General features: G+C 49.1%; 2 protein-coding genes across 2 annotated transcripts; both read right to left on the reverse strand.

Moving 5' to 3' along the window:
* LOC308593797 (tubulin beta-1 chain-like) lies at nt 1-6,431 on the reverse strand. The gene is made up of 4 exons (XM_081206498.1): nt 6,250-6,431; nt 5,342-5,450; nt 3,813-3,923; nt 1-3,004 (listed from the first exon to the last, which is right to left on the reverse strand). The coding sequence occupies exons 1-4, from the start codon at nt 6,304-6,306 to the stop codon at nt 1,944-1,946; spliced, it is 1,338 nt and encodes a 445-aa protein (XP_081062624.1). The 5' UTR covers nt 6,307-6,431; the 3' UTR covers nt 1-1,943.
* Nucleotides 6,432-15,445: 9,014 nt separating this feature from the next.
* Nucleotides 15,446-20,990, reverse strand: LOC308593930 (tubulin beta-2 chain). The gene is made up of 4 exons (XM_081206733.1): nt 20,818-20,990; nt 18,726-18,834; nt 18,182-18,292; nt 15,446-16,733 (listed from the first exon to the last, which is right to left on the reverse strand). The coding sequence occupies exons 1-4, from the start codon at nt 20,872-20,874 to the stop codon at nt 15,673-15,675; spliced, it is 1,338 nt and encodes a 445-aa protein (XP_081062859.1). The 5' UTR covers nt 20,875-20,990; the 3' UTR covers nt 15,446-15,672.
* Nucleotides 20,991-22,648: the final 1,658 nt, after the last annotated feature.

A 22,648-nucleotide genomic window follows, 5' to 3' on the forward strand; every position in this document is an offset into this window, starting at 1 on the left:
TAGGCCAAAAGGGCTAGTCTATTAACCCTCGTTTAGAAAGCTTTGTTTCAGTCCTTTACTACCACGTTTTCCAAATTCCACCCTGAATAAGGCATTTGTTCATTTAGTACAGGGTTTCCCAAACATGGGTCGCCAGTTGTTTTTGGTCTACAATTATCATCATCATATCCGACCGCTGATTCTGCTAGCTAGGGATGATGGGAGTTGTAGTCAAAGAGCAACTGGAGACCCAAGTTTGGGAAACACTGTCCCCCTCCCCATATTCCCTAGGGGAGGCAATTCCAACTGATCGATTGCAGGGTATGATCCTGATCGATCACCCAAAAAGGAAAAGAGAGAAAAAAGCTCAACAACTTTGGTTAATCCAATGGGCAGATCGCTGCCAGTTTTTTAATAGTTGGAGTACATCGCAGTCTCTTGGGAGTTGGACATGCCTGCTCTAGGGATTGCAGAAAAATAGGTTCCTGTCCCAGTCCTAGGAAGCTGGTAAAGGAAACCATGTCTTTCTTTTTACCCTGCAGCAGCAGAACAGCATGAAGGAAAACTCTTGTCTGTGCAGAGTGAAAGGACAGATCTTGACTCTTCCTCGGTTAAACAGGCAGGTTCCACACATTTTGTCTCAGCAAATTATATTCTCAGCAGCCACTCCTCCAAGGTTCCAGGTGCCTGTAGTGATCTGAAGGAGAACCTCAAGTCTTACCATCACTGGCCGCAATCTTCTGTGTTCTCAGGAAGCTTCAGAGACACAGGCCCAATCTTGTTTTTCTGTAATTATGATAATCATTTACCATACCTTCAAGAAATTGGTTTTAGGCTGAGGTCTTGACTCTCCTCTTTGAAGATGAGTGTGATTAGGATTTTTTTATATGTATAAAAAAACTTGAGTAAATTAATTACAGAAGAAAACAATTCCTCACTAATGAACATGGAGTGCAGTTCCTAAATTGAGTAGTGTTAGACCAGTTACTTAGACACCACCTCTATTGAGGGACCATCTGCAGGAAAAATGAAATTTGTACTGTAATTCTTGTTGCATCAATTAGGGTTAGAGTAGCAACTTACTTTCAATGGACAACAGTACTCCTTAATGTCAGGACAATTTGGGCTTTAGACTTATTATGAAACTGTTGAAAACATGTTTCTTGCCATTGTCTTCAAAGTATACTCCAGCTTCCTTAAATAGGGATGTGGATTCTGTGAGCTTCCAAGTGATGTTGGACTAAAACTCCCACTCGCCATTCTCCCTGGGGCTGATGGGAGTTGGAGTCCAACAACATCTGGAAGACTAAAGGTCCCTCGTCACTCAATTAGGAAACGCACCAAGAAGCCTGACAATCAACATTATCTTTTAACAGTGTTAGCACCCCAAGGAGAGCATAATGATCTAAATATTTTACAAATTATGTAGAGGTGTTCTCAGGTTGTTCCGCAATGGGATCCAAACTACTATTTCTAGATTCCTGAATTTTCAATATGGAATGTGTAGTCAGCTTCCTTGTCTATGGAGCAGCAGAGAAGTCTTTATTTCAGATCAATTATGATATAAGTAACCTCTGCAAAAATTTATAATAATTATAAATTTATATAAGTTTACAGTGTATATAAATTTATAATTTTTATAAAACAGCTGCAGTACAATGGTGTGATCAATAGCTTTACACATACAGCTGAAGGACAACAGTTGTCTTAACAAGGAAGTAAGTATATTCTTAAGGGTAAAAGTTACAAAGTTTACTTTCAGCCCAAATTTAAAGTGTGGAGAGCACCCACTTTTCATTATTATGTTGAAATGTTTTCACGACCTATAAAAGTGCTTCCAAATCAAAGGGTTTGGGCAATGAGGGAAATTAACAGTGAAAGCACCAAGTTGAACTGAAAAAGCATGCAGCAGCAGAGCTGAACAGACTGTGCCCCAAAACACTTGCCCCTAAACCACTGCGATCCTAAGCCTCGTCCTCCTCGCCTTCCTCCTCAAACTCTCCTTGCTCGTCCGCTGTGGCATCTTGATATTGCTGATATTCGGAAACCAGGTCGTTCATGTTGCTCTCGGCCTCCGTGAACTCCATCTCATCCATGCCCTCTCCGGTGTACCAGTGCAGGAAGGCCTTTCGGCGGAACATGGCCGTGAACTGCTCAGAGATCCTCTTGAAGAGCTCCTGGATGGCCGTGCTGTTGCCAATGAAGGTGGCGGACATCTTGAGGCCTCGCGGAGGGATGTCGCACACGGCCGTCTTCACGTTGTTGGGGATCCACTCAACAAAGTAGCTGCTGTTCTTGTTCTGGACATTGAGCATCTGCTCGTCCACTTCCTTCATGGACATTCTGCCCCGGAAAATGGCCGCCACCGTCAGGTAGCGCCCGTGGCGCGGGTCGCAAGCCGCCATCATGTTCTTAGAATCAAACAATTGCTGGGTCAGCTCTGGCACCGACACGGCCCGGTACTGCTGGCTTCCGCGGCTCGTGAGGGGAGCAAAGCCGGGCATGAAGAAGTGCAGGCGAGGGAAGGGCACCATGTTGACCGCCAGCTTGCGGAGGTCGGCATTCAGTTGGCCAGGGAACCGCAGGCAGGTGGTGACACCGCTCATGGTGGCCGACACCAAGTGGTTGAGATCCCCGTACGTCGGAGTCGTGAGCTTGAGGGTGCGGAAGCAGATATCGTACAAGGCCTCATTGTCAATACAGTAGGTTTCATCCGTGTTCTCCACCAGCTGGTGGACGGACAGCGTGGCATTGTAGGGCTCCACCACCGTGTCCGACACTTTAGGGGACGGCATCACGCTGAATGTGTTCATGATCCTGTCAGGATACTCCTCCCGAATCTTGCTGATGAGGAGCGTCCCCAGTCCAGAGCCTGTGCCGCCACCCAGGGAATGGGTCAACTGGAAGCCCTGCAGGCAGTCACAGTTCTCCGACTCCTTCCTTACCACATCCAGCACAGAGTCCACCAGCTCAGCTCCCTCCGTGTAGTGGCCCTTGGCCCAGTTATTCCCAGCACCACTCTGGCCTAGAAGGAGAAAGACAAGGATACAGAAACATGACAACTATTGATTTCTATCTGCTAATGGCATCATGATCTGGTCCAACTGTTCCTTTTATAATCAGTGTCCAGACGCAGACTACAAAACCGATTTACTTCCCTCTGGTTCTCAAATACAGTGGTACCTCGGGATCCGTTCCGGAGCCCCGTTCGCATCCTGAAGTGAATGTAACAAAGTGACAGGTCTGCGTGTGTCGTATTTTGCCGCTTCCACGCATGACGTCATTTTGAGCGGCTGCGCATGGGCGAGTGGCGAAACCCGGAGGTAACATGCTCTGTTACTTCCGGGTTGCCACGGAGCGCAACTCAAACGCGCTCAACCCGAAGCACATTCAGCCCAAGGTATGACTGTATAGTGTTTAAAGACCCAGCTCTGAAAAAGTACATTGGATCAAATATCATGAGCTATCATACCTTTGGCAATTTGAGGGTAGGGGATGATGAAACTGGCTCAGAGGAAGGAGAGATCTTTGTACCACATCACCTATTGCGTATACCTGGAAATGTACCACCTTTCTGCCACCTGGCATAACTAGCCTTGCCCTTGTTTCAGTACATGATCAAATGTTACAGGGAGTATATAGGATTAGTCAAACACTCCACATAGTTGAATTCAAGTGTCTCCCAGGACAGGCAGAATTCAGTTGTTTTGCATAGGGATGATATTCGCAGAACGTTTAGAAAGAATAGGTATGAGCAATCCAGCAGCTGCTTCAAGATACATTGAGCGCCTGTCAAGAACAGAGACTACAGTCACCGAAAGAATATTACATACCAAAGACAAAATTGTCAGGCCGAAAGATTTGGCCGAATGGTCCAGACCGGACAGAATCCATTGTGCCAGGCTCCAAGTCCACAAGGATGGCACGGGGAACATACTTGTTGCCTGCAGGGAGAACAAAAGATTTATGAATGCAGTGACCTCATTAAATTATCTGCAGTCTACTGGGCTCCTGGCAACCCTCAGCGTTACTCAGGAAAGAATTTTATATCTCAACCCAACGTGCCGCTTTTGCGCATGCGTGCATGGTGAAACTCAGAAAAAATACTTCCGGGTTTGCCATGTTCGCATCCTGAAAGATACGCAACCAGAGGTGCAGTTATGTAGAGGTACCAGTGTATCTTTTAGAAGACACCTGAAGGCAACCTTGTTTAGAAAAGTTTTTAATATTTGATCTTTAACCATGTTTTTAATTTTCTGTTGGGAGCCGCCCAGAGTGGCTGGGGAAATACAGCCAGATGGGTAGGTTATAATAAATTAGTATTATCACCTGACATCCAGTGATTGGCAGGTGGTACGTCCTGCTCACCTATCAAGGTTGGCCTGTGTGTTCATATACATGTGTGCATAGAGACCACAGCAGCCAGAGTCACTTCCCCACCTGTACTTTATATATTATTACAAGGTTAAAGGTTAAGGTAAAGGGACCCCTGACCATTAGGTGCAGTCGTGGCTGACTCTGGGGTTGCGGCGCTCATCTCACTTTATTGGCCGAGGGAGCCAGCCTACAGCTTCCAGGTCATGTGGCCAGCATGACTAAGCCGCTTCTGGTGAACCAGAGCAGTGCACGGAAACGCCGTTTACCTTCCCGCCGGAGCGGTACCTATTTATCTACTTGCACTTTGACGTGCTTTCGAACTGCTAGGTTGGCAGGAGTAGGGACCGAGCAACGGGTGCACACCCCGTCGTAGGGATTTGAACCGCCGACCTTCTGATCAGCAAGTCCTAGGCTCTGTGGTTTAACCCACAGCGCCACCCTGTCCGTAATTACAAGGTTATTCACTTTCAATTACAGAAATCATAAATAACCTTCAACATCCAGAAGCAACAATGTCAATGCCTTCCCCCACCCCCACCCCGCAAAAAAACTGTTTTCATTACTTTAATACCTTTTCTGCCCCCACCCCAGACAGATGAAGAGAAATTTTAAATCCTTTAATACAGCCCCAGTTTACTGGCCAGGTGTGCATTTTTATTCTTCTTCCCAAGTCTGTATTTTTAGTTTGAAAGCACATAATTAGGGAGCTTGTGGCAGGCAGGCTGCATCTTAGAACAAAGAAATTCTTCCTATTCCCCTCAAAGAGAAGGAAATTCTTCTAAGGTGGGGCTGGACACCAAAAATAGGAAGAGCATCTGTTTATAAAAATAAAAAGGCTCTTTGCAAGAACTGTGTATTTATCTGCAGATTTAATTAGTTGGAAGCCCTGCAATCTATCAATCAAGATTTCTGTAAATGGGCAAGAGACTCATTTCCGGAGGCAGCTAGAAGCACTTCCTTAAAAAGACAAGCGCTCCATTTTTACCGGCAGCTTCATTGTAGTAGACGTTGATCCTCTCAAGCTGCAGGTCACTGTCTCCATGGTAGCTGCCTGTCGGGTCAATGCCGTGCTCGTCGCTGATGACCTCCCAGAACTGAAATGGTAATTGCGGAGAGCGATTTAGCAAGTGCGACGAGGAAGCATGACTGAACACGTGCAGCTGCCGCGGCCACACCTTAGCCACCATACTGCAAGCACATGATCCTCTGCGCCATGACGAGACAGATTCCCTTCACACAAAGCAATGCCAACAGGGCATAGGAAGGCAGGATGTTAGATTGCACGGATGGACATACTGTTGGGGGAAGAGGGGAGGGACTTGTTTAACAAAGAAAGAAGCCAATTGGCTTCCGGCTTTGCACCATTACGCGCACACCCAACCAGCTTGAACGCTGCTCCAAATACAGGCTGCACCCTCTGCAGAGGGGCGAGGCAACCTGAAAGCCTGCCGTTGTAACTGGATTACTGCTAGTTCTAACACTGTGTGAGACGGATCTGGCCCCGACGGAAAGCGAAGGCCTTTGTTTCCCGCAAGATCTGCCCTATGAAGCGGCAGGGAGGGGCAAGAAAAGATGGTCGTCGCATCCGAGGCTTTACGAAAGAGGAGACGCATCGTGGACGCACAGCTGTCAACTTTTCCCTTTTCTTGCGAGGAATCCTATTCGGAATAAGCGAATTTCCCTTTTAAAAAAGGGGAAAGTTGACAGCTATGCGTAGACATAACCCCGGGGAGATTTTTCCTAGTGCTCTGCCCCCCCCCCAATCCTTCAGCTTAATTCTTAGGTGGCGATTAATGCCTTCCATCGGAGACGCAAGAAAAGGAAACGACACGGCTGGTCTCCACAATAGATTCCCCCCCACCAGATCCACTTGCCCCCGCTTTCCCATGATACCTTGGCTCCAATCTGATTCCCGCACTGGCCGGCTTGCATGTGCACGATCTCCCGCATGGCTGCGACTTCGTTTCAGGCGATCACCCGCTTGCTACCTTCCGGAAAGAGAAAACTGCGACTTGCTCTCTCGACAACAGCAGCAGCAGGAAACAAGGGCGCGCCTCCCTCCTCCCCCGAGGGCTCCTTTATAGCGGGAGCGCGTGGCTCCGCCCCTTCCCCTCCCGGCCCCGCCTTGTCTCTCGCTCGAGGGGCGGAGAGGAGAAAGTTCACTCCTCCGCTGCTCGCGCCCGAGGGAGGGAGGGAGGGAGGGGGCGGGGCGGCGGCCTGGATTTGACCGGCCCCGCCCCGCGCGCGGAATCAGGTGCTTTCTTAGGGGCGACCCTAATATTGCAAAGCGAGTCCTCGCTGTGCCGGCTTTTGGTCTTTTCAGCGGGGTTTTATTTTTGCACCTGCCTGCAGCAGAGACCATTTTGATGCGCTCGAAGGTTATCTTTCTCCCAGATCCAAAAGCAGATAGACTGTTGTGGGCCCGGGAGCTCAGTCTAAGGGTTGCGTTTTTCTGCTGTGGTCAGAAATCTCCGATTTTCCCCTTGCCCACCCAGCCTTTTCACATCATGTTGTTGTTGTTTAGTCGTGTCCGATAGCAGACTGTGCTGATCCCTGGAGTAGGAGAAGCAACTGTTTTCCTGATAACTTGAGGGGGATTTGGTTGATAAGTGCAGGGCACACAGTCTGCAAGACCCTTTATAAGCGATTTTTTTGCTTATAAAGAATTTCCTCCTATCTGTGAGGAGGAAGGGGGGGTGGTAACCTTGACCGGGTAGTTTGAGACTTAACCTGCCTACCTTTCGATGCAGTTGTGGAAGCAACGATATAATCAGGCTCCCATAGGCTTCCTCTTCTGTGTCAAGACTTGCATCCAAGAAACTATCATTAGAATTGCAGTCCCCTTTTTTTGTTTATGAAATATACCTGGGGTCGCGTAGTGATTGCATGCTTTCTATGGCAGCTGGTAAAACAGTGAGTGAGTTCCCTCCCCACAACCTCTGGGCTTATATACAGTATTTACACAATGGGTCCCATCTGATTGGCTGATTATGCTTCCCTCCTGGAGCCTGATTGGGCTGCTCCTGCAGGCCAATCACATTGTTGCATTCTGCCTATTGTTCTAGGATCCAAGCTTAGTACATAACACCCCTCCCCTCTAAGTTTCCATCATGCGCAGGTGGTTAGCATTCGTAGTTGTAGAGGTATGCCGGTCACCTACATATGTGCTGTGGTCCGGGATGTCCCTCGGTATGGGTTTCTGGTTCTGACTCTTGTTCCGGGGCTGGCTGCTGCGACGGGGCTCTTTGTTCGGGCTCCACTGGTCTACACGGTTGTGGCTCTGGTTCCTGTGGGCGCTCGGCCTCAGGGGTCATCTCTGGGCTTACTGTACTAGTTCTGCCTTCCTTGCCCGCTCCTCCTGCTCTACAGGCCTCCCCTCCCAGCTGACCCCTTGGGATTCCTCAGTCCAGCCCACTTCCCAGTCTCCCTCCCCCAGAATCATTACCATAGTAGTGGCGGTGCCCGCTTTGCCCCCCCCCCTGTTAGCACCTCATACAACACGGGGCTGGTCGCTCTGGTGACTGTGGCGGGTACCCATGCTGGGCCCGTCCCGAAGTTCTTTGCGTACACTATGTCCTGGGGCCAGAAGGTCCAGGGGTCCCTACTTTTCCCCACTACTGCCTCATCCTGAGCCCTGTTGGGGTGAAGGCGGTCCAGTCTTCTTGTGAGGTGCCGGCCCATGAGTAGTTCCACTAGGCTTTGGCCAGTTGTTGTGCTGGGGATGCTGGGCTGGGCTAGGAGAAATGCGGAAGGCGGTACTCCCATTCCCCTTGCATTATGCGGCAGAGGGCATCCTTGGTGGTCTGCACCATGTGCTCTACTTGACCATTGGTGGCGGTGTGGAACGTCGCTGATCATGTGTGGTGGATGGCGTTTTGTGCTGTGAAGGTCTGGAACTCCTCTGACGTGAACGCTGTTCCGTTACCCGAGACGAGGGTGTTGGGGAGCCCATGGGTCATGAACAGCCTACATAGTACTCAGATGGCCACGGCCATAGGAGTGAATGGTACCAGGGTAACCTCCAGCCATTTGGAGTACGAGTCCACCACTACGAAGAATGTCCTTCCCTGGAAGGAGCCAGCAAAGTCCACATGCAGGCGGGACCACGCTGCTTGGGCGGACTCCCAGGGTTGGACGGGGGCCCTCCCGGGATCTGGGCGGGACTCCTGGCAGGTCTGGCAGTATTTAACCCAGGCCTCTATCTCCCCATCAATCCCCAGCCACCACACACAACTCCTTGCAAGGGCCTTCATTCTCACTACCCCTGAGTGTGAGGACCTTTTGGCTGGGGAACGACCATCCTGATTCCCCATAACATGCACCCCTTGTGGGCCGACAGTTTGTGTTTGCAGGTTGTTTAGCCTGCGAATTCCAGCCTGGGGTTGCTACTGGACCATCGCCGCCACACCCAGTTCAAGACCTGGGAGATGACCCTATCCTTCAAGGAGTGGCGTGCTACTTCCGGCGGCTGAATGGGGCTGTTGGGAAGCTGTTCCAGGCTCATGACCTCTTGTGCGGGTGCTGGTTGGGGCCGGTCTCTGGTAGTGGCAGCCTGCTGAGGGTGTTTGCATGGCCCATCACCTTCCCAGGCCAGTGGATCAGTGTATACTGGTAGCCGGCAAGGAAAATCGACCACCTGAGGACATGAAGTGACAGTACTTGAGGGTCTGCTTCTCAAGGGCAAACAGGCTGAGCAGTGGATTGTGGTCAGTCGCCACGGTGAAGGGGCACCCGTACAAGAAATTGTGAAATTACTCCCTTCATGATTGCCAGACCCTCTTTATCTATTTGCGAGTAGTTCCTCTTGGCTGCAGAGAGGGTCTGGGAAAAGTAGGCAACCGGCACCTCTCTCCCATCCAGAAGTTGGTGCCCTAGGATGGTGCTGATGCCGTAGGGCGAGGCATCACATACCAGCACCACCGGGCAGCCTCTTGTCAAAGTGCACCAGGACTGAGTTCGAGACGAGCGGCTTCCTAGCGCTGCCCCACACCCATGGGGCCTGTTTGTCTAACAGTCTGTGTAGGGGCTCCGCTACCACCGCATTGTGAGGTAAGAAGGCATGGTAGTGGTTCAATAGTCCCAAGAAGGCCTGGATTTCGGCCTTACACTTAGGTGCCAGGGTGTCGCAAATAGCTTGCACCTTGTCCCCTGTCGGGTGGACTCTGTCTGCGTCCACTGTAAATTCCAGAAAGTCTACCTGTTGCACTCCCAGCAGACACTTTTCCTGCTTCACCTTGAGGCCGGACATCTGGAAACAGTGCAGGACAGTGCGGAGTCGGTCCCCAAACTCCCCTGGTGTGGCCCCAGCAATCAAGACATCATCGAAGAAGGAGGTGACGCCAGGAATTCCTTTGAGGAGAGAGTCCATGAGATTTCGGAATATGCATGGTGCCACGCTGATGCCAAATTGCAGCCACTTGGCACGGAATGCGCCCCTGTGCGTGACACTGAGTCTGTGCCTCAGCAGTGGCCTCGTCCACTGGTAACTGCTGGTAGGCCTTGGCCAAGTCCAGCTTGCCAAAAATCTTCGACCCTACCAGGGTGGCGAGGACATGGCTGATTTGTAGAGAAAGGGAGTCTGAGCTAGGCCTCAGACTTTCTACCTTGTGGCTTCCATCCATGTGCTGGCTAAGAGCCAGAAGAGGAGTCTGAAAGGAGAAAATGTAAAAAGAGGGGAAGATGGCTTTTTGTAGGGTCTCCCAGGGTCATGCCCATCTACCTGGTCACACACAAGGGGAAGAGGCTCCAGAGCAGGTATGACAGGAAGTCCTCCCTGTCTGGAGCAACATTCTCCTGTGTGTCCACTCTAGGCAACAGGAAATGTTGTAGTTGACGGCTTCAGTGATGATACATCCCACAAAAGGCACCACAGTCTCTGCTGTGCCCCATTTCCAGTAGGAAACCCGGACACCCTGGGTAAGCGTCTGAAACCCCTGGACTCTCACACCTCTTGGAGATTGGGGTGACAGGCAACAGTACTTAGCTGCATATCTTCTTCTTCTTGGCTGTTTAGATTCTGTCAGCCAACATGCCTAGTTTAAGAGCTCAAAGAGGCATATTTAAAAGGTTGTGCATATAAGTCATATCACATATTCTATTCTAACCATCTAAATCGCCTCCCTTTAAATATTACCTCAGCATGATTTTTACTGTTGAATTTACCTTAATCCTGCTAGCATTTTCACTTGTTTACAATTATTTCCCCATAATTCTCCTATTCTTCTGGTTAGACCCACTGATTCTGCATACTCCCATCATCTTGAACTGCCATTCTTCTTTCTTTGGATCTTCTCCCACCCTCAGTTTTATCCCATCTGCCTTCTAGTTTCCTGCATTTTCAAACTTAAATGACAAAAAATGCAAACATACTCTGTGTGTTTATTTTAAGGCCTAGGATTCCTGTTGAACAACAAAGTATTTTAGTGCTTAGAGAGAGCTCTCTTTAATGAGCTGTTCGATTTTAATGATTTGTTACTTTTGTTTGCTGAAATTGCCAGGAGATGAAAGGTTCCTTTGAGGGATCACCCAGAAGTCCCTTCTGCCCAAGAGACCATACCTTGAAAGCCAGCTTATATTTTTGCAGCTCTCCTTGGTGTTGTGTGCAACTTTATTCCCTGTGTGTACCAAGGGACAAGCACCTCATTGCATCTACCAAGGAAAGGCTACGCACATCAGCTTTCCTTTGAAGACACCCGCACTTAATGTCTGAACATCAGGGAAACACACAGAGATGTGGCTCTGCAGCTCCATTCCACATTTGGTGCCTCATTGCGCAATGCATGCAAGGTTAATGTTCCGGAGATCCATGGGCATCCATGCGGCGGCAAGGGCATCTTCCTCCACCAAAAGAGAGAGCCAGTGTGGTGTAGTGGTTAAGAGCGGTAGACTCCTAATCTGGGGAACCGGGTTCGCGTCTCCGCTCCTCCACATGCAGCTGCTGGGTGACCTTGGGCCAGTCACACTTCTTTGAAGTCTCTCAGCCCCACTCACCTCACAGAGTGTTTGTTGTGGGGGAGGAAGGGAAAGGAGAATGTTAGCCGCTTTGAGACTCCTTAAAAGGGAGTGAAAGGCGGGATATCAAATCCAAACTCTTCTCTTCTTCTTCTTCAAAATCATAACCCCCAGTTCACCAGCCTTGGTTGAGAAAAAGACCAGGTTTTTAGCATGCTTTGTGAGAAACTAACTTGTTTCCACCTTTCGGTGTTTTAAGTCAGTGAATGAAATCAGACCAATGACTAACGCTTAGGAAAGATGATCCAGCCAATTAGACAAGGCCAGAGTGAAACACCTATTACCATATCTACAGCTTTGGTTTGCTATTAATCCTTTGCTGCAGATGTGTTTTGCGGGGAGAAGTTACCCCTGCTGACCCATAGAAAACAGTGCAGGTATACAGGATTTTAGTGCAGCTGTGCTTGGGGAACAGTGAGTCAACTCAAAAAACAAAATGCAGCAGCAAAGACGGGAATGTACTATATTTCTAAGCCAGGTCTTTGGGCTCGTTTTTTTACTCTGTCAACATTTTTTAATATTATTCTGTTTACACCAAAGCAGACCAAGTCTGTTTCTATTATGTCAATATTTCCAAAGTCAGGAAAGTGGCTGGAAGTGTGTGGGTTATATTCATCCTGCAAAGCATCCCTGTTTTGTTCTCCTCATGTTGCCGAAACAAGTAGGTTGCATATGACAGCCCTGATGTGTAGTCTAATGTTTTTAACCTAGTGTTTGGTGGCGGCGGGGGGAATGGGGCGTTTCTTTGGGAAAGGCAGCATGCAGGCTATAAAGCCTTAAAGGGCTCAGGATCGCAATACCTTAAGGACCACCTCTTTCCATAAGAACCTACCTGGACCCTGAGATCATCTTCTGATGTCTGCCCCATCCTCAAGAGGTCTGGAGGGTGGCAACAGGAGAACAGGGCCTCCTCTGCAGTGGCTCCATCTGTGGAATGCTCTCCCCAAGGAAGTTCACCTGGCGCCTTCATTATACACCTTTAGGCACCAGCCAAAACATTCCTTTTTAACCAGGCCTTTGGTTGACATCCTATGCCCTTTTAAAATGTGTGGGGGTTTTTGTGGCAGAGAGCTACTGGTTTGTTGTTGTTGTTTTATTATGCATTTTGTGGTTCTATATCTTGATTTTATTCTGTGAACCGCCTTGAGACCCCCAGGTATAGGGTGGTATATAAGTACAATAAAAAAAGTTGTAATTGTACAATTAAAAAAAGTTGTAGCAGCCGTGCAATTAATTAAGGGTTGGAGAAGGTGACGGCAGCCAGGGGGAAAGCTGAGAGTTTCATCAGGGAGTGAAAAGACATTTGGATCTCGGATCCACCAGCAGATGGACAGCAGGTCTATCCATTGAAAACCAGCAGATGGGTAGATGTGAAGTACATGTTTCTCAGATGTCAAGTCTACCTAGGCTCCATCATTGTTCTGTCACCAGATATGCTAGACCTGTTATCTGATATTAGTAATGTTTATTTGGCGTAAGCTCACCCACAGAAAAAGGCCAGCAACTGCTCATGCACCCAGATACAAAACACGGTGAGATGATTTCTCATAAGGATTAGCAGTTTGTATAACAAAAATATGCACCCTTAAGCCCATTGAATTAAATGTCTCTAAGTATCACTTAATTCTTAAGAATGGAGTACAAAATCAGGATAAATGTGACATAGGTTGGTTTTTCCCCCTTACTACTTATGTATTTTATATTTAGCTCCAGCCTAAATATATTTAGCTCCTCCCTCCTGTTGGTTGAAAGAGGGCAAAATGTTTATTTTCAGAATGTTTTCCCAGGGGCAATGAAATGTGGTATTTCAAAGGAAAACATAATGACCTGAGGAGATGGTGCTGTGGTTCTTGGCTGTGTATCACCCAGAGCATGGGTAGGCAAATTAAGGCCCGGGGGCCGGATCCAGCCCGAATAGCCTCTAAATCCAGTCCGCGGATGGTCCAGGAATCAGCATGTTTTTACATGAGTAGAATGTCTGCTTTTATTTAAAATGCATCTCTGGGTTATGTGTGGGGCATAGGAATTCATTCATTTTTTCCCCTTTAAAATATGGTCTCCCCCTCCCCCAAGGTCTGAAGGACAGTGGACCAGCCCCCTGCTGAAAAAAATTGCTGACCCCTAACCCAGAGTGATCCCTTGTAGGCTGTTGAGAGGATCAGCATGAACACTGGTACACCCAGTTCTGTGGATTGCAGGTGTGAAGTCTGTTGATCATAGGATGCCACACATGCTGCTTAAACATGGGTGGTGCTGTGGTCTGAACCACTGAGCCTCTTGGGCTTGCTGATCAGAAGATTGGCGGTTCGAATCCCCACAATGGGGTGAGCTCCTGTTGCTCTGCCACAGCTCCTGCCAGCCTAGCAGTCCAAAAGCATGCCAGTGCTAGTAGATAAATAGGTACCACTATGGCAGGAAGGTAAATGGTGTTTCCGTGCACTCTGACTTCGTTCACGGTATTCTGTTGCGCCAGAAGCAGTTCAGTCCTGCTGGCCACATGACCCGGAAAGCTGTCTGTGGACAAACACCAGCTCCCTCAGCCTGAAAGCGAGAAGAGTGCCACAACCCCATAGTCACCTTTGACCGGACTTAACTGTCCAGGGGTCCTTTACCTTTAACTTTTACCTGCCATACATGCTATCACTTTAGATTGGAAACGCTTAAGGGAATTGGGGCAAGGGGAACCTAACTCATTACTGATGCTCCAGATGAAAATAAACCATTAAAAGTGGTGCCACTCCTCTCTCCTGCCCTGCATTTTACAAAGTTGGTTTCCTTTAGATGTTCAGTTAACGTGTGCATGTCACCAATGCATCAGATGCTGGGCTTGACAAAGCCAAATAGTCGTAGAACTAGAGGATTTGGAAGGGAGGCAAAGGGTCATCTAGTCAAACCCCCTGCGATGCAGGAAGCACAGCTAAAGAATCCCAGACATTGTCCTCACAAGGGAGCTATTGGGATGAGAATTCAAGTTCTGGGAGAAAAAACTGAATAGATTTTAGGAACAAATGACAACCCAGCAGATTTTGGTCGGCCACCTCCAAACAACATGTGCAAGGTGAAGTAAGATGTTTTTGTTATGGTTAGGGGTATTAGCATTGAAATATATATATTTCAGGGGCTCTTGAATGTGTTTAGCTCCTTTAAAAAAGAACAAGCATAGGCCAAAAAGGCTAGTTTATTAACCCTCGTTTAGAAAGCTTTGTTTCAGTCCTTTACTACCACGTTTTCCAAATTCCACCCTGAATAAGGCATTTGTTCATTTAGTACAGGGTTTCCAAAACATGGATCACCAGTTATTTTTGGTCTACAATTATCATCATTCCTGACCCCTGATTCTGCTAGCTAGGGATGATGGGAGTTGTAGTCCAAGAGCAACTGGACACCCAAGTATGGAAAACACTTCCCCCTCCCCTGCATTATTCCCTAGTGAATGCAGAAAAATAGGTTCCTGTCCCGGTCCTAGGAAGGTGGTAAAGGAAACCATGTTTTTATTTCTCTTTTACCCTTAAATGTCAGTACTCCTTAATGTCAGGACAATTTAGGCTTTAGACTTATTACGACACTGTTGAAAACATGTTTCTGGCCATTGTCTTCAAAGTATACACCAGCTTTCTGAAATAGGGATGTGGATTCTGTGACCTTCCAAGTGATGTTGGACTAAAATTCCCACTCGCCATGCTCACAGGGGCTGATGGGAGTTGGAGTCCAACAACATCTGGAAGACCACAGATCCCTCATTGCTCAATTAGGAAACGCACCAAGAAGCCTAAGGATGACGATCAACATTATCTTTTAAGATAGTGTTAGCACCCCAAAGAGAGCATAATCATCTAAATATATTACAAAGAACATGCCTGTTTGTTCCTTGGTCAAATACTTTTCCAGTGCCAAATGTTAATTGGAAGAGTATGTAGCATTCTGATAATTGGTCCAGTTCATTCACTTTTATTTACTTGCATGACGGCTGCAACACTTCTGTCGCAGAAGTAGCATAATAATTTCCCACTGTTCCCTGACTTGGCTTCATTTCTGCTCTTCAGTTTTACAACACAATAAAAAAATCCAGACAACAGCGTGAAACACAAATGCCTTTTATGTTTGTATCAGACATTTAGACAGAAGACTTTTTCATAACTCTTTTGCAACTACTGTTACACAACGAGTAAATCTGCTGACAAAGCCAGCAGAGAAAGCACCAAGTTGAACTGAAAAAGCATGCATCAGCAGAGCTGAACAGACTGTTCCCCAAAACACTTGCCCCATTGCATTAAACTTGCCCCACTGCACTAAACCAGCGTCATCCTAAGCCTCGTCCTCCTCGCCTTCCTCTTCAAACTCTCCTTGCTCGTCCGCTGTGGCGTCTTGATATTGCTGGTATTCGGAGACCAGGTCGTTCATGTTGCTCTCGGCCTCCGTGAACTCCATCTCATCCATGCCCTCTCCGGTGTACCAGTGCAGGAAGGCCTTTCGGCGGAACATGGCCGTGAACTGCTCAGAGATCCTCTTGAAGAGCTCCTGGATGGCCGTGCTGTTGCCAATGAAGGTGGCGGACATCTTGAGGCCTCGCGGAGGGATGTCGCACACGGCCGTCTTCACGTTGTTGGGGATCCACTCAACAAAGTAGCTGCTGTTCTTGTTCTGGACGTTGAGCATCTGCTCGTCCACTTCCTTCATGGACATTCTGCCCCGGAAAATGGCCGCCACCGTCAGGTAGCGCCCGTGGCGTGGGTCACAGGCCGCCATCATGTTCTTAGAATCAAACATCTGCTGGGTCAGCTCTGGCACCGTCAGGGCCCGGTACTGCTGGCTTCCGCGGCTTGTGAGGGGAGCAAAGCCGGGCATGAAGAAGTGCAGGCGAGGGAATGGCACCATGTTGACCGCCAGCTTGCGGAGGTCGGCATTCAGTTGGCCAGGGAACCGCAGGCAGGTGGTGACGCCACTCATGGTGGCCGACACCAAGTGGTTGAGGTCCCCGTACGTCGGAGTCGTGAGTTTGAGTGTGCGGAAGCAGATATCGTACAAGGCCTCATTGTCAATACAATAGGTTTCATCTGTGTTCTCTACCAGCTGGTGGACGGACAGCGTGGCATTGTAGGGCTCCACCACCGTGTCCGACACCTTAGGGGACGGCATCACACTGAACGTGTTCATGATCCGGTCGGGATATTCCTCCCGGATCTTGCTGATGAGGAGTGTCCCCATCCCAGAGCCTGTGCCACCACCCAGGGAATGGGTCAACTGAAAGCCCTGCAAGCAGTCGCAGCTCTCCGACTCCTTCCTTACCACATCCAGCACAGAGTCCACCAGCTCAGCTCCTTCTGTGTAGTGGCCCTTGGCCCAATTGTTCCCAGCACCACTCTGGCCTAGAGGAGGAAGCAGAAAGGTGATGAACGGGCAGAAGCTACAGCTGCCAACACTTTGATTGCATAAAGGGTGGAACTGCTAAAGCAAACCAGCTGGAGCCAAAATGTGCATTTCTTTTTAGATTTTGGTTATGACCTCTTCAGGGGGGCACAGTCTGTAACAGCCCTTAGAAATGGTTCTGTTGTGTTCTTGGATAAGCAATACATCAAGTGAAAGAACATTGGTATTTCCTTCATATATCTTCTCCAAATATTTATTTGCATGCAAACGCTAAACCACTTGGCCAAGAAATTTGCATGCAACAGGGATCCATGGTCAATCTATCATAGTGTCAGGTCTGCAGACATGATCAGGAGTTTCCAAAAAGAATTAATGAGCCTCTGACAGGTTTGTAGTCTGTTTATTTACAATAACACAAAGAGTGGGGCACTGAGCCAACGTCTCTCTAGGTATCAGTTGTTCACTCTGAAGCTCCTCCCCTTTCGCAGCAAGAAGCGCGCCGATTCAGTGTCCTTCTGCCCCTGTGCTTTCATTGCTCATTAACCTTTCCTGCCTCCTAGTCCGAGGGGAGGGAGGAACATCCCCGCCCGCTCTCAAAGTAAGAGCCTTCCAAACTCTCCCTCCCTCCTGGTTGCCTAGCAACTTTATCAGGGCTGTCTATCTCCTCCTCTGACTGCGAGGTTTCTTAATCTACTATTCTCTCTGTTACTGAGAACACTGAAGAAGGGGGGGCAATTACCCCCTTCCTCCTCATTAAAGGCTGCTCTGTGACTGCCTGCCTTCCTTGTCTGAGTCAGACCAGTCTCTGGCATCCGACATTGGCCACACATAGAATCATAGAACTGTCGAGTTGGAAGGGACACCAAGGGTCATCTAGTCCGACTCCCTGCAATGCAGGAATCTTTCACCCAATGTGTGCCTTGAACTCAGAACCCTGCGATTAAGCGTCTCATGCTCTATCGACTGAGCTATCCACACTGTGTTCTGGTTGAGCTGTTAAGCAGGGAGAGAAGGCTGCCCTTTCTCTTGCGGCAATATGCCCCAAATCCCAGAATATCTCACCCATTTCACTGTGGGAGCGATGCAGGAATGATCCCGTGACCCATTTTTCTGCCAATACATGGGAAACAGGAAATGCATACTTGCCCATCCTACTCCTATTGTGAAAGCTCATAATGGCAGAACCCTACGCAGAGATTGATGCCTGACAACTTTAAAGAGGACCGCACATGCTGATGGCAGTGAATGCCAATTGGCTTCAAGCCAAGCTGACTGTAGCACTCACGCTTCGCCTAGGAGAGGAGAAGAGAAGGTACTGAAGGTGAACTGGAACAGATTGGTAGATGTCTAGCCAGCAAACCCTTGATCTAGGCAGAGAGGACCTGAGCTTCTGAGTTCATTTTCGCTTGGGTCACCCGTTTTAGAACAGCCATGCTGAAACACTTACCAAAGACAAAGTTGTCAGGTCTAAAGATCTGCCCAAAAGGTCCAGACCTGACTGAGTCCATTGTGCCAGGCTCCAAGTCCACAAGGATGGCACGGGGCACGTACTTGTTACCTGCAGTGGTGGTGGTGGGGAAAGGACAAAAGACACTCAGCCTTACAGACCTGCTGTCAGCAGATTTCGTGGGCTGGGGAGGGGAGGGGAATCCGCACAAAACCCAACACAAGGCAGCTCCTATGCTCTTGGCAACCTCATTACTATTCACCGGAGAGACACAGCAACTCTCTAAACAGATAAAAGGAGTGGGGGAGGTGCAGATTTAAAGGGAACAGCCTAATGAAACCAGGCTTGAATTTTAAGTAGGCATTAAAGCGTTGCCAAGGATTTCAATAGCTGCTTAAAGGCCCCGGCTTGCCAGGGTTTTGTCACGCTGCTCTCCCAGTGCCCGTGACATTTTTTGAAGAATCTATCAGCAGCTTTCCTCCCCGGCCTCCCTCTCTCTCACACACCCACCCACACCCACACCCAGCTCCCTCCCCAAGGTTACCAGTCGCTTCATTGTAGTAGACGTTGATCCTCTCTAGCTGTAGGTCGCTGTCTCCGTGGTAGCTGCCGGTGGGGTCAATTCCGTGCTCGTCGCTGATGACTTCCCAGAACTGGAATGGGAATTTTGGAGAGCTATTAGCAGCTGCCTTTGAAATGCCTAGAAGGCTGACCCCCCTCCCCCCAAAAAAACCACACTCCGCTTGCTGGCACGCCTTGCCAAGTTGCCAGGGCTGCCAGATTCCCAGCTGAAAAGAGCTTCTGCCGTGGGAAATGAGGCAGATCAAGGCAAACGCTTAACACCTCTTGGAGCCCAGGTGGCTGCCTTGACAGCGGCTCGAAGCACAAAGAAACAGCACCGCTGCGATACTCCACATGCAACCCACAAAGGAAGCCACACTGCACCAGGATGCCATTGACAGCTCATTAAAATCTCCGTTTATAATTCTGAAATATGTTGCATGGTGGGCAGTGAGAAAAGGATGGCTGCAGAAGATTCTTCAGTGCTGCTTTCCTTAAAAATAAATAAATCACTCCTTATGTTTGTTGGTATTTTCTCTGCTCTGTCTTTTGTAATTCAAGCCTCTGTCTTGAATGCTCTTGGTGTTGTTCAGTTTTAACTGTATTTAAAAATTGAATGATCATCTTTCGTTGTGTGGAGGAGTGGGGAGGAAAAGGTGCCACCCAGCCCATGTACACACCCACTTGCGCCCCACCTTAGCGGCGCTAGAAAGGCTATTGTCTCCTGGTGATGTTCTCTCAAACACAAAACCAAACCAGCACCAGCCTCTCTGCCCATGATCATAGCCAAAATGGCAGCAGAAAGCCACTCTTTGCTTCATATCCTTGATAAGGTAACCTTAGAAGCTGCTAGGGAAACTCCCTTATGAAAGGACCAGCGGATATGTGTCCCCAGATCTGTGACAATCTTTTCTGAGAAAGCAAGGTGGGGTGTGTATGTGCTTTATGCTCACCGAAATAATTCCCTGCAATGTTGCAGAAGATCAAAGAACACTTTCCATTCACTTGAGAGCCTCGAGATACATGCTGCGTGGACCACACTATTACTGCATAGCCTGCCAAGGTGGTAGCGCCAACTCTAAATATTTTCAAAGCGAATTCAGTATTTCTTCGTTCCCTTCCACAGAAGGGAAGCAGAAAGCAACCAGATCCCCAAACAAGACAAGCTCAAAATAATAGCCTCATATGATCTACCCAAACTGAATTCAAAGAAAGCACCTGTGACAGTCCACCTACACAAGGGAAGCAACATGGAGACGGAGTACCTTTCATTGAACGTTAAAATCCCCTTTACTGCAGAATTTAGCCCAATACCTTATTAGGAGTGAGGATACCAGTGAGCCTAGAGATGACTATAGACCCCCTCGACTTACTGAAGGCTATATTGTCTCTGTACCAGCACTGAGGGTGTGGCCGGGAATTGAGTTACCAGCTACCCTTACTTGTCAAAAATATAACAAGCGGCTGGTGAAGCCCAGCCATATGGGCGGGGTATAAATAAAATTATTGTTGAAGCACCAGATCCAGTCCCACCCCCCACCCCCCAAAAAAACCCAACACCCCGATTTCGAACTGTGTGTGTGTGTGTGATTGTGATTTGGTGACATGAGCTCTGACTCAAAGCACGAAGTGCCTTCAAGACGGGATGAGGAAACGCCTTTTTCTAGACCCCTTATTAGAGCGCCGGTTGCTGCTAGCAGCTCACACATCAAAGGCAACAAATGTGGTTATCAATCGCGACCAGCATTTTCTATTCTCCTCCCTCCCCTCTGCAAGGGGCGTGTAATAAAGGAACCGGCTGCAGCTTAGGATGAACGCGCCGTCGAGGAAGCAGACCCGAGCGGGGGTCGAGGTGGTGAAGAATACATCTCTCAAAATTGTGAGACGAAGACATAAAAAAGAGAGAGAGAGAGAGAATGCTGAGTTGCTGAATAGGCTCCTTTGATGCGCAGGAGGCCGAGGTCATTGAACCCCACCCGAGTTAGAGACGCGTGGAACGCCTGGAATTGGCGACTCCCTGCAGCGCGTGTAACAATAGAGACGCGCCCCGTGTCCTCCCCTGGTCCAGACCATACCTTCGCCCCTATTTGGTTGCCACACTGGCCGGCCTGGATGTGCACGATCTCACGCATGGCGACGGCTTGACTCCGGGCTGACCCCCCACTCGCTGGCCGCTTCTGCCTCCGGCGCGCCCACCTGCCTGACCTCGGCTCTCTTCAGCACCGGCAACAAGCAACAGGGAGCGCCTCGGCCGGGAGCTGCTTTTTATACGGGGAGCGCCGATCCCCGCCTTTCTGCAGCCCAAGCCCCACCTACTCCCATTCACAGCTGCCTCCTCGGCTCGGGTGATGTAATGCTCCCAGTAGCTGACGGCGGATGGGGGGGGGGCGGGGGGAGACGACGGATCCGCAGAAGTCCGTACATCCCCTCTCCCCCACCCCCGGTTGATTTTATTTTTATTTTTTATTAGAATGCACTCATTTGCTTCGAGGTTGTCTGTCATATCGTAATTGCTGACCCATCTCTCCTCTCCCTTCGCTTTCTGATATTTATACAGTGGTACCTCGAGTTAAATACGCTTCAGGTTACAGACTCCGCTAACCAAGAAATAGTACCTCGGGTTAAGAACTTTGCTCCAGGATGAGAACAGAAATCGTGCTCCGGCGGCGCAGCGGCAGTGGGAGGCCCCATTAGCTAAAGTGGTACCTCAGGTTAAGAACAGTTTCAGGTTAAGAACAGACCTCCTGAACGAATTAAGTACGTAACCAGAGGTACCACTGTACTTAACCCGAGGTACCACTGTACTGTATATTGGTGTAGGGGGGGGGACAGGGTGGGGCAGCTGCCACCCAAAATCAATAAAAATCCTATGCCCTTTTAAAATGTGCTTTTTGTAGGGGGGCCTATTGGGTCGTTGTTTTATTTTTATTATGCATTTTTTGGTTTTATATCTTTATTTTATTATGTGAACCGCCCTGAGGGCCCCGTATAGGGCGGTATAATTAATAAACACAATTAATATTTTATTGATACAATTAATAAATACAACAACAACAAAATAAATAAAAATATATAGCCAACTGAAGTTCTCCCCCCTCCCCAACAAGAGGCCTGCCCCCTAACAAAAATCCTAGCTGCGCCCTGCCCCTCCTTGGCGACGCCCCATGTATTTAAAGGCGGTTGGAAGCTTCAAGTTGAAATGGATCGGAGGAACAGAAACAGCCTCCATCCTCGTCCCTCTCTGTCTCCAGCAGGACTTTCCCCCTGAAATATACTTGGAGTCGAAACATCCCCCCGACTCTTCTTCTTGTTCTTCTTTTAAAGGATGGAGTGGAGTGGCTTTGTTCTCGACTCCCCCAGTGAGAAAAGATAACGTGGTGGGGTCAGGGACAGAGGAGGAAGGGAAGAGAAAAAGAATCTGCTGCGCGCAGGGCTCCGGCATTTGCAGCATCCGGCCGCGCCCTCCGGCTCCCCCCCATCCTTTTGTTTCTTAAGAGAAGCCCCCCCCCGCCCCCCGTTTGCAGCTGCCAACGCTGCAAGGTGGCAGGCAGGCAGCGCGCTCGGGCGCGGCCTCTGCTACAGTTTCTCTCGGCCGTCCTTCTCCCCACGTGCTTTCCCGAGATCCAGGCCTGGTATGCAAAGGTGCAAGGCCAGGCCACTCTCTCCCCTGCCTGGCTCCCCATTTCTGCAGGCGGAAACACGAGTCTGGGCGTGTTGATCAGCGAGCGAGACCAGTGGGGTGGCTGCATAACGGTGGGTGACTTGAATGAGGACGAGTCTCCCTGTTAGCAAGGTGGTGGTGGGAGGAGGCAGGGACCACGGCGCCTTTTAAGCTCTCGAGTCAGATCCACAGCTATATCTGGGTTGGCACCGGGTGTGGCTGGAGGCAGGCTAGTTCACGTGAAC

Source organism: Podarcis bocagei (genome assembly GCF_964188305.1).
Source record: "Podarcis bocagei genome assembly, chromosome: 8".
NCBI classification, from domain to species: Eukaryota; Metazoa; Chordata; class Lepidosauria; order Squamata; family Lacertidae; genus Podarcis; species Podarcis bocagei.